This window comes from Bombus pyrosoma, linkage group LG8 (genome assembly GCF_014825855.1).
Source record: "Bombus pyrosoma isolate SC7728 linkage group LG8, ASM1482585v1, whole genome shotgun sequence".
Classification (NCBI taxonomy): Eukaryota; Metazoa; Arthropoda; class Insecta; order Hymenoptera; family Apidae; genus Bombus; species Bombus pyrosoma.
In genome coordinates this window covers 4,431,361-4,443,195 of record NC_057777.1, presented here as the reverse complement: position 1 = coordinate 4,443,195, position 11,835 = coordinate 4,431,361, and the positions used below count along the sequence as shown (strand labels likewise).

The 11,835-nt window shown below is 34.3% G+C and overlaps 2 protein-coding genes and 1 long non-coding RNA gene across 4 annotated transcripts; 1 reads left to right on the top strand and 2 right to left on the bottom strand.

Annotated features, from left to right (window-relative positions):
* Positions 1-401: 401 nt before the first annotated feature.
* LOC122570072 lies at positions 402-4,708 on the bottom strand. Of its 2 annotated transcripts, none has more exons than XR_006317697.1 (7): positions 4,396-4,708; positions 3,698-3,776; positions 3,435-3,520; positions 1,372-3,304; positions 816-1,274; positions 500-616; positions 402-416 (listed from the first exon to the last, which is right to left on the bottom strand). It is a non-coding gene; the product is annotated as an uncharacterized LOC122570072 (long non-coding RNA). The 2 variants fall into 2 exon arrangements; XR_006317696.1 differs by having other exon boundaries at positions 504-616.
* On the top strand, positions 1,142-6,226 carry LOC122570069. Its single transcript, XM_043731918.1, has 2 exons — positions 1,142-1,276; positions 5,546-6,226. Exons 1-2 carry the CDS (start codon positions 1,241-1,243, stop codon positions 6,131-6,133), a joined length of 624 nt encoding a protein of 207 aa, XP_043587853.1. The 5' UTR covers positions 1,142-1,240; the 3' UTR covers positions 6,134-6,226.
* Positions 6,227-7,317: 1,091 nt separating this feature from the next.
* LOC122570062 (zinc finger protein 182-like) lies at positions 7,318-11,687 on the bottom strand. Its single transcript, XM_043731911.1, has 4 exons — positions 11,500-11,687; positions 11,174-11,434; positions 10,576-11,091; positions 7,318-10,500 (listed from the first exon to the last, which is right to left on the bottom strand). Exons 1-4 carry the CDS (start codon positions 11,674-11,676, stop codon positions 9,952-9,954), a joined length of 1,503 nt encoding a protein of 500 aa, XP_043587846.1. The 5' UTR covers positions 11,677-11,687; the 3' UTR covers positions 7,318-9,951.
* Positions 11,688-11,835: the final 148 nt, after the last annotated feature.

The window sequence follows — 11,835 nt, the reverse complement described above, 5'->3', positions numbered from 1 at the left end:
CGATTTTTTGGTAAAGCGTCGTTACGACGTTGACTCATACGCATCAACTAACGTAACACATACGTACCTATAATCTACATAATACATACATATTAAGTACCCAAATCAAAGCTCGATGTAATCCATCAAACGAAGATCAAATCCACATCTATACGTCATGGAATAAATTATTTCTAAACAATATACATATTATATATATATAGCATGTACTCCTACCAAACATCTATTATTACCTGATACTTATCTATATGTATACCTACCTGAACAACCATAGAATCATGTTTTACTATCCGCTTTCAAATACTACCAAATCAAACCGATCAATATTAAACTGAAGTCTTCGCCTGAACGCCAGAGAACTAATTAATGCCAATAACATCCGTGTGCAACTTCCACCAACCATCTATTATATCCACCTAAACATCATGGAATCGTGTTTCGTTATCGATCCTCCAGTACTACCAAATCATACTGATCAATATTAAATTCAAATTCACACCTACATACGTATGCGATGAACGTGGATTATTTTCAGATGCTTCTCTGAAAATTATGATATTCTTATTCCTCGGAAAAATATATGGAGAAGTTCGTTTCATCTAAAGAGCAAAGGTTTCTGCAAAATTTTAAGCGGCGGTGTTTATTCTGATTAATCAGGTCCAAGTATATATATATATTTACTCTCGTACGGTTAGAAAAATTCACTACTACGTATGAAAATGGAATGCAAATCCGATAAAAAAAAAAAAAAAGGAAACGCTTCGTTGGAAAATAAGGGTTCGTGCCAATACTTTTTATAGCCACTGTATATATACCTGTCCTAGTATCTATATGTACTTTCATCTAACCAATATAGAGTCGTGTTCTATGATCCATCTATCGACAACATCGAACCCATATCACAGATCCCGTGAATTTTTTCGATTCACCTTGACCCGCGGCACGATATTGTTTATTGGTTGAACAATATGAGTTGGCAGAGTCCACGGAGCAGCATTACGTGTGTCGAATAGCGATTTCCATTAGGCAACACCGTGTCAATGGTTTGTCCAGCAGGCAGAGGCGCGGACAGAAAACAATAGCTTCGCTGCTATGATCGAATTAGACGCGACGAGGCGCTACGCCGCTGCATTGCACGCTCGTATAAATGGATTTTGAAATCAATGGGTCCTTCAGTTGTTGCCTCGCTTTCGACCAAAGGAATCATCGAAAGGGAACACTTGACCCAGCTTAAGACGATATGAAGACTCTACTTCTTGGATTTTTCCTTCTTTCTGTAAGTAAAATTCACATTTTTATGAATATAATTAAAACAATGGAACCTAAATAGGAAATTGGTTTATCCATTAAATATTATAGAGATCACTGTACCTTGGGTATTTTCTACATTTTTCTTAATTATTCGCACCCTGCTTGTCTCTGCATTTTCAAACTTTCCACAAATCCATCGAAATGCACGGTCTAGTAATTAGCTTTTTTCTTCCCGTTTCTTTTTTTTTTAATATCTCCTTTCGAAATTGCAATCTGTCTTGAAAACATTCGACAATTTTATATAGCTTAATCGCGTTAGTAACACGTAGATATTTTCCTGGGGTTCCATACCTTTTCTCATTGTTAGATTCTTGGATCATTCGAGTATTAATAATTAGTAGATTACGAGTATTTATGCATTTATGATAGGTGTAAGTGTGCAAAGATGCATACAAATACAAAATGCAAAGTACAGTTAGGAAATGAAACTTGCGTGAAAGAGTGTTACTCTTTCTTTATAGTTATTGGATTTAATTAAATGTGACATTCAAAGGATGGAATATTATAAAGAGAGAAGTTTGATTTTCTTTGGATTATTTTGGAGGAACTTGCGCAAGTTTTGGTTCATTGAACAGAGTGATAGTTGTAGCTTTGATTTCGACAAGGGATTAATTTCCGAACGTTCGATTAAAGTAATGAAAGTAGCGGAAGAAGTTCAAAGAGAAGAAGGAAAAGAATCTGAGAGGCAAACTGTTTGCAACATTCGCAACCTTCCTGTCGTTTAATCGCGAAACTTCCCTGCTTCCGTCACGACGAACATCTGCGTTTATATTTTAAAACTCCGACTAATCGTTCTGGAAAATTTTATTGAGCAAGAATTTTAAAAAATTGTTAGATCCTTTCAAAAAAATGTCTCCACCTGATAATTTTCGAGAGTTATCTAATTTTTCAAAAAATGTTCTTCCATGTGAGAAATTCCAATGATTTAATTACATCTCAAATAAGTATTAGGTTGTGCCAAAAGTTTCTTTCGTTTTATAAGGAAATAATAGATGCACAACATTTTTTGCTTTATATTATTTCATTGAATTGATCCATTTTGTAGTAATAGAACAAAAAAATCAACAAGAAACATTCAGCCGTAGTTTCCCAAAAATCAAACGCATTTTACGTGCATCTCTCTCTCTTTTTTTACACGAGGGATCATCGGCGTTACAATTAGACACCCTGTATACAATATGGCCGACAGAAATGGATACATAACCTTGAAGTAACCATAAAGTAAAAAAGTACCAAAGTAAAGTCATCGCATATTCTTGTCAAATTTCATGAAACTCGCGTGAGACAAGTGTTCGATAATTATGTGGCATTTGGTATCCGGTCTCCTCTTCAATCTCCCTTGAGATAATCGAACGTGATGCTGCTCGATCTTTGGTACGTACAAGATGTTTCAAAATGGAGATGAAAGTATGTATATAATTGTACATCGACTTTTATCTATCTGATACATTTTATTTTAATTGGGATAAAAGAACAGAATTAACAGAATATTCGTACAAATATATTACTACGATGTATAGGGCGTTCCGAAACCGCGAGTCTACTATATTTTATTCTACTCCTGATAAAAGTTATAAAGAAAGTAAATTTGTAGAATTTTTTAAAAGTATATGGTATGATATATAGGACGTTTCCAAATCTCGATTTTACATTTTTCACCTCAGTAAACTCTTGTACGGCAGCTTCCCCGTATGAAATCAGAGCCGGTCGGGCATCTGTTAGGTACTACAATTAATTGCCTGTTAGTCAGTTCAAAATCATCTTCCTCCATCGTCGTAGTACTCATCTCTGTAGTCGTGTGTGCCATTAAATCGAACACAGCGTTGTGGATTTTGGCCTGTCCTATTTTAATGTTTTGCTTTATTCTCTCCAAGAGGAAGGGTAACTCTGTTGTCGTCTCTCCCTGAGAGAGATGCATCAATGCAACGAGCATGAAGACAGCAAGGAAAAAGCGAGAAAATCGTAACATTTTTCTTGTGGTATCTTCTTAGTCCTTGAAGTGCAAGTAAATTAACATGAAAAAAAGAAGAAAAGTAGGATGAAAACACCACGGTATTATTTTCACGGTGTTTTTATTTATGTAACAACCTATATAATAACGAGGATCTTAAACCTTGCTTTACCTTCTCAATTAGGTATCTTCCTTTAGTATGGAGCGTAATTGACTGTCTTTAATGTACAAATTGGCGACCGCTTTTAGTGAAATAACCTGTACACAAGATTTCTGCAATTGATAAGTCGTCTTTTTTAGAAAAGAAGAACAAATCTTCTTCTATTAAAAAGCTTGTAAATGAATACTTTTATACTTTACCATTACTTCTAAATCATATAATGTTGTTGTTGATTAACTTAGACCTAACTTAATTTAAAAAAAAGAATAACTTACCTTGATATGTGTCTGTTCAATTTCTGTATACTGAACTCAGTTTCAAATTTTACGTTCACCTCCTCTGAAACAGCCTCTACTGCAACATTAATGCAACGTTGCATAGAATGGAAATATCATATCAATGAGAAACATCAGTGACCGTAACCATCCATAATTATCGTTATTTAACCATTACTAGTTACCTAACAGCCTATAATCACAGATTATTTCCGGCAGATTAACGTGCATTTTTACGTCCTCCGAAATGCATGTACGCGTTAGTGAAAGACAAACGAATTTATTATTCGATCCGATACAATTACACTTCGGAAATTGTATCCATTTCTAATTATTGTATGCACTGTATTAAAATTTTTAATTTTTTCATAGCAGCATAAAAATCTACGATCTAATATTATAAATATATATATAAAATATATAAAATTCCAATGTCTCCCCATTTTTTAGAAAACCAAACGACTAATATTACATCGTTCAGAAAATTCGTAGCGAAATTTAAGAAGAAACGAAGAAATGGTCTATTTCCGTAGAATCTTTTTCTTCAAAAAACTTAATTTTCTCTTCCCTTGAAACTATATCTTTGGAACATGTGTCAGCAGCAATTTATGCCGAATAACTAAACGCCACGAATTTTCCAATCGACTCAATAAGAATCACACTGTTTAAATAAAAAATTTAAGATTCAAGGTCCGCACCTTATGAAATGGTGTATAGCGTCAAACCAGATCCAGAACTAGACCAACACTACTGGTGAATTCCAGATGGTATAAAAAATTGCGTTGCCGAACAATTATTCGACGATTTATTGGCAGAAAGCGTTTATCTCCCTAACACGTCGACGACAAACACAACAACTGTCCGCTACGACACCCGCGAGACTATAGCATTCACACCTCCCAACTTTTCAGCGTGTGAACTGAAATAAAACAAAGCTTAACAACACGTAATACAGCGTTCGCGAGCTGTGTAAACCGTGTACAAGCTACGGTCACTCTGAGAGATTACGATTAGAGAACGATGATTAAAAGATGATAACCAATCGTCGAGACGATTCTGATTGGGTCAAGAGTGCATTGCGTTATCTGCAAATGTAAACTTGTATCGTAATAAATTATTTTGTTAGATACGTTTCTGTCCTCGTTTCTCAATCACACGACGCTTATTGATCACGAATTCTATTTCCTTTTCGTCTCTTGCTATTTCTCACGTTTATTTGTTCATACATTGACTCACGAAAATATGTAAAATATTCAAAGTTACAGTATATCATCCATCATGATATTTACGTAGAATAAATGTCTGCTTAGGTTTCATCTTTCCAGATAAGGGATACATTTGTGTTTCGTATGTTTTAAAATTGGAAATTCAGTGGTGAAATTTCTGCAAGTTACGATACAGAGTTTGCGGTTGTAGTCGAGGATGATAAGAAACGTACATCTGGTCAAAAGAATTGCTTTATAATTTTCCATCATCCGCTCTGTATGAAGGTTCGATAAATATTAGACTCAATTATGAATGATCCATTTTGTAGTAATAAAACAATAATGGAACAAAATGTATCGTGCATAATTCAATAAAGTAATATAAAACGAAAAATGTTGTGCATCTATTATTTCCTTATAAAACGGAAGAAACTTCTGGGACAGCCTAATAATTCAGAAACGTTAACTCTTTGTAGCAAGATTAATGTATCAGTTTTCCAAAAATAAATCAGTCGAGCTAGAAAAATACCTTAATCTTCTAAAGAAGAAAGAAAGAGAATTTGAAAAAAAAAACATTAATCTCTTCACCAATATTAATTTATCAAGGTTTCTGTAAGGATAAAAGTAAAAATCTGTATTTCAGCTCTCCGCGTTGAGAGTGCAATCGAAGCCACAAATCACGAGGCTGTTCCCGATCCCAGAAGAAACGAGCACTCCGAGGCAAGAAACTAACACCGAGGCAAAACCACTGGATAAGTTGCTCGGGAAATTGCGAGCCACGTACAACTTCGTGTTTCGAAAGCCAGAGAACACGAGTAACGTGGAGAAAATTTTGGCCAAGGATACACCGAATCCAGACGTCGAAGCGCTTAAATTAATCTGGTCCAATCGAATGCAACAGAACTCCAAGGACAAAGAAGATTCAGGAAAGAAGTCTGAATTAAAAGTCACGTATTTAGGATCATCAAACAATGATTGGGTAAACGATATTCGACCTTTGGAAGATTTAGAATCATTGGAACCATTGGAACCATTGGAACTGGAGGATGAAGTGGAAGATAACAGAGACCGAGAAGTGGAGATCATTACACCGAGAACTGCTTTTCAGTTTCCGGTGACGCTCAGTCGTCATCTTGTTGATTGGCTTGGATCACTTTTAGGAATCACTTACGGTGTCTATTCTAAATTGGCCAGAGCTATTTATACCAATAATACGATACGTGTTAATTAATTATAATTAACGATGGCTTATTAATTATAAGGAACATGTGTTATACCGCTTAATGGACTTTCATTTGTATTAAAAGATTATTGAGAAGTAAAAGGAGATGTAGATGATTATCCCAGGATCTGAAATAATATGCAGACACAGTAGAATTTCATTTATCTGACTCTGTTGAGAAAAGAAATATGATTCATTGTCACTTTCCAAAGTAAATAGATTCAATTCCAAATCTTCTGTCTCGTGATTGTTATTTGGTAGCTATTCAAGTAAGAATTGGCTATTGGAATATTATATATAATTTAAAATATTGTCAATTTATTGCATATAATGTAAAACATGTTAGAATATTGTTACGCCACGAGGCTTTCCATGGGCCGTTATTCCTGGCCGTCGCTCATGACATCGCGGTGTCGCGGGCGAGCCGTCTCGGTCAGCCCGACAAATATACAATGTAGCGGCCAACAACAAACAAAGCGAGTTCTAAAAAACGTTATTTTGAATACACTAATAAGGTGACACGCGTGATCATGGCGTGATCGGTGACGTGACCCGAGCATGGTGGGGATCGCCTGCCATAGAACACAAAGGGCCCATTCGAAGGGCAATCAATGTCGATTGAGGATCCAAACGGAACGCATTAAGAGAATCTCACGAACGAAATACAAGTCGTCCGATCTACCAAATACAAAGAAATATTGTAAAGTCGAGTCGAATTATTAAACCAACTAACTGCATCATTCATTAAAATAATTTGTGGCGCTTCATTATATTGTTGAATATTGCCAATATATCATTTTTTGTTAACCCTGTTAATTCAGTGTTAACCTCAATTAACCACGTCTGTTATCTTAACCGAAACAGGGGAACGACTAATTCGCGGCGCCGATTATCTGAATCGTAGCGAGAATTTACGCCTCTCGCTGACGCGATTTCCTCGCGATCGCGTCTCTCCGCGAACGGTCGTAACAAATATATTGTATATAGTATACAATTTATTATATATAATATAAAAGTATTACACGTACATAATTTATTCTTACATTAATCTTTAGCTTAAAGAATTGAAATTAGATTAAACTAAAGTTCAATCCCTGTCGGATAGGAATCGAATTACTTGATATAAAAATATCATTCCAATAAATGGAAAGTTCAGATAAATGAAATTCTATCGCAGATAATACAAGTAAACATTTTCTTTACACTTATTTTATTCAAAAATATCTTGGTCTGAAAAATACATGTGTTACTTTTTCTTCATTCATCTTCTTTCTTTTATCATCTCTTCCTTTTCCTTTTTTTTTTTTTTTTTTTTTGGCAATCACCGTATTATTACTATACATAACAATAGATCGAAGAGTAACACCTTGTCGCAAACGCGTATCTATTTTAAAATACTTCGTTATTGTATCATCTTATGTGCGATGTCCACAAAATATGGCCACAAACATGGACATCGAAAACTTACGTACTATTTCATTAACTTTAGTGGAAAGATTAGCGCTGTTTTCGTAACCCAGGACAGTGAATCCTATTGATAGATTTTGGACAGCGCATTATTCCTTTTTTTTTTTTTTTAACGAATTATATTATTTATCACTGTATCGCAAGTAAAACTGCATCAGAATTTAGGAGAATATTTGACTGTTTACCATCCAGGGCTAAGTAAAACAGGAAGTTGAAAGAAGTTTAGGAGGAAGAGACAAAATACTGCTATTCTCACGAACATCTTTGGTTCTATTACAACGAAGTATTAGTCTTATCTTTAGCGCCATCCGCAGTTACTCACTCTAATCTCATGTGTATCTAGCAGACATTTCAAAGGTTAACACCTAGTCATAATTCAATTGTAATCACATATTCCAAAACCTACAGCGTGTGGAAATATTTCAAAGCATGTTCCACCATAGATAGTTCAGTAAATTGTCAAAAAACTAGTCAATGTAAAAAAAAAACCTAGATCGAAATGTATTTCAAATTTATCTAACACATAATAGAGAAGATATAGAATATATAGTTAAGCTATATTATTATATTATTAAAAGACTGTCCCATTATAACAGTTTCCTTTTTGTCAAAGTTGAAGGACGAATTAAAATTGGTTTCGTAAAACTTCATTCACTTTAATTTTTCGACAATTTACCGTTTCCATTCCAAAATTATTCTTGAGCAATTTTTTATCATATCCTTTTTATTACATAGTTAAAAGATAATCGAATAAATATAAAAGATCCATCGTGCAACAAACACGTTTTTTTTTTTTTTTTTTTTTTTTTGGAAATTTGTTCTGTATGAAATGAAGAATGTGGCTAAACTCTTTCATGGATAATGGTGTGAGTTTCAGTAAAAATGAGTCGCGAGTGAGTCAAAAATAATGGGAACTTCTCTGAATCTAAAATAAAAAACATAAGAAAAAGTCTATCAAACATTGTTAGTTCAGCAATAATATATTGCTTTCATTTGAAAACACTAATCAAGGGATATATATTCTTTGGTACAAGAAAACAAAAAATCTTGAAACATTGAGCAAAGTAATCTTCCTTTCCTCTAAAGCACTTCTTAAACTTTTACAAAAAATGATACATAATTGCAACGCGAGATATAAGCTACGTTACTAGAAAAAATCTCTAGAAGATAAAGTTATATTTTTTAAACTAAAAGTAAAAATATATTCAATTAAAAATTCTTATTGCTTTTGCCTTAAAAAATCCATTTGTAAAAGAAAGGAATAAAAAATAATCATGTGGTAAGAATATTTTTTACTGAAAGGTAGGTAAATATTTATATGTATAAAAAATATCTGTTTGTCCAATTCGTGCATGAGAAAGTAGGGAAAGAAATAAAAGGTGAATTATAATGATGATAAATGTCTATGTAAAATATATATGCATATGTATATATATATATATATATACATACTTGTTAAAGATGAACACGGACGAATCAGAGATCAAACAACATATGTACCTACTGAGTCTTCATCAGGTAAAATTTGTATAGCACTTATATACACAATTATTCTACAAACTTTTTTAACCATATTTATTGGCAGTATGTTATTACCTGCTATTGATACTCGCTTCGAAATTAACCTAACGACAGATTGGCAATTTCGATGCTACTAATAGTTGATTATCGTTCAAACGTACTCCATTCTAGGTCACAAACATATACACGAAACTCGACTTCATTAAAAGAAAAAATTAAAAAGAGATTTCCTATTGCAAGTCACAATAAAAAATTCAAGTTCGGCGACCTGCGTTCGGCTTTCATCTGTGATCGTAGACTAGAATCAGTAAACAAACTATTTGCTTTAAAACTAATTTAAATAAGACGATTAGTGTGCTCTTACATAGGTTGCTCATTTCTTTTTAAATTAATGTCGTATTTTTTTTATTTAATTTATTTAAACTTATTATTAGACTCATTCAGGCTTTATGGTAGACTATTGTTAAATGTTACTATTTCCTGCAAATAACGGAACTTATTCATGGTTCATAATGTGTCCACTAAAGGCGGAAACATAAGGTACTATTCATAAGAGTTAAAAAAACTGAATGAACTTCTCAAGTTCATCTAGAATCTAATTATAGTTCAATGACCCGATCACCGCCGATTTTTACATGATGAAAATTTACATGAATGTTCATTTGGTAATTGCACCTCAGTTTCCTAGTGCTGCCTTCTTAAAAGATTTTACAATTCGAATTCTAGAATACGTTTTCAATTCCTAACATATGTCTAACCAATTTTCTATTTTGTGCTAACCCCGACGATCCTACATGAACAGCCTTTATTGCTTTGGATTTAGACGAGCTCATTTACGACTAAGACGGCATTAAGTACCTTGTATTCTGAGGCAGAATCTCGTTCATGTTTACTGCTTGTTGCTGCAGTACGGTCGTTGCTTGCTCTTTAAACGAGGAGAATGTGTGGATCAGATTTTGATCCTTTTGAAGATTCTGTATATATTGCAGAAAATTAGGCTCTTGCTTCATAAAGCCCCCATCTTTCAGAACAAAGCTCACTTCTTGTTTAGGCGTCGTGGAAACCTCAGTAGCTTTTTCAAAAGACTCCTTTTGCTCCACGAAGAACGAATCCTTCTTCGTTCGGTTCCTCCTAATTCCTAGGTGCGTTTGAGTATGTTTGTTCAGATGATCCTTCCTAGAGAAGGCTTTCTGACATACCGAACACGAGAAATTCTTATCACCAGAATGAATAACATAATGCCTCGTTAGGTGTTCGTTTCTTTTAAACGCTTTGTGGCACACTGGACACTTAAATGGTCTCTCGTCTGAATGGCCACGCATGTGTTGATCGAGATGCTCTTTCCGTTTCAACATGGCTCCACATTCTTTGCATTGATACTTGCGTTCCTATAAAAAGAAGTTGACACCGGTATACTACATTTATTTTCATGATCAGAAATACTAGAACACTTTAACACATACTTGTATATGAGCTTGTATATGTTGTTCAATTTCTGTTTTATCCGGAAATGCTAAATTACATTCTGGGCAACAGTAAAGTGTCGAACCATCCAAGGCAAGACTGATTTTTATTTCTCCTGTTTTCGCCCGGAATTTCATCTTTTTCTCGGTTTTTGGCGAGTCAGTTTGTATTTGCTGTTCAACCTTAACAATTTGTACTGCATTCTCAGTCTCCTGCTGATTTTCTACTTGAATATTTAGGTCATTAGGATTTATGGACACTATCAATTGATCTGAATTAATAAAAGTGTTATTTCCATTTTGTGTATGAGTATTTCTAAATACTGGAACACTAGGAATGTTGAGAATATTATTCTGTGTGTGCTCCACTTTCTCCTCTTCAGTCTTTTCTTTTTTCACCTGTTCCGTTTGGAGTTTAATCAATTGCTGCAATGTTAATGGAAGAGTAGTAGCTTGCAACTTTTGAAAATACTCTGCCATGGCACTTTGTTGCTGAAGTTGGACTTGTGAATCTTGCTGCAATATTAATATTTCATTACATAGAATTATATAAATCTCTCAATTGACATTCTAATTGGCTAAAAGAAAAATTCTGTACCATTGTAGATGTTTGTTTTTCATTCTCAGTCCTTGTATCCAACTCCTGTTTTATAACGTCCGATTGTGAGGTTGATGGCAAGTACACGTTAGGTATAATCCTTACTGGTAAACTATTCGATTGGACACTGAGTATTGTGTTATTTTGATTGTAATTAGGAATGTTAATTGTTTGAATGCCTTGCTTCTCGCAAAGCTGCATCAAAGTATTTGGATCTGGCCATGCTAATATCGGTGCTGCATACTTGTTCGTTGAATTCACCTTTAGAAAAATACATAATTACGTAAGAAAGCTATAAACGAAGATGAAACAATGATAAATCTTACCAATAAACTTTGTTTTGTTTGATTCAGGCCAGCAGCGGTTGTATAAACAGTGGTTTGCTCTGCTTGAGTATTATCACTGCTGCTGAATTTCGATGTGGAAACCGTGCTCGATCGAGACGTTAATTCCGAAAATTGCGGGAGCGCACCGTGGATCGTGTTGTTTCCGGAGAAATTCATTTTACCGCGAATGGACTCGAAAGGTACGCGCGTTTCCAATTAAAACACGCGAACGTTTATAACCTATAGTATCTCGTCGTGAGCGACGAACCAACAATTCAATTATTACGCTTTTCGTTTCATATTTCGTACATGTGGTAACATAAACTAATATCCGGA

Bases quoted from the DNA above. Each gene is read 5' to 3' on its own strand.
- LOC122570069 (XM_043731918.1), top strand. From the start codon at position 1,241: ATGAAGACTCTACTTCTTGGATTTTTCCTTCTTTCT. The intron at 1,277-5,545 runs GTAAGTAAAATT...TCTGTATTTCAG, and splicing joins TTGGATTTTTCCTTCTTTCT to CTCTCCGCGTTGAGAGTGCA.
- LOC122570062 (XM_043731911.1), bottom strand. From the start codon at position 11,676: ATGAATTTCTCCGGAAACAACACGATCCACGGTGCGCTCCCGCAATTT. The intron at 11,435-11,499 runs GTAAGATTTATC...ATTTTTCTAAAG, and splicing joins AAACAAAACAAAGTTTATTG to GTGAATTCAACGAACAAGTA. The intron at 10,501-10,575 runs GTATGTGTTAAA...TTCTTTTTATAG, and splicing joins ATATACAAGCTCATATACAA to GAACGCAAGTATCAATGCAA.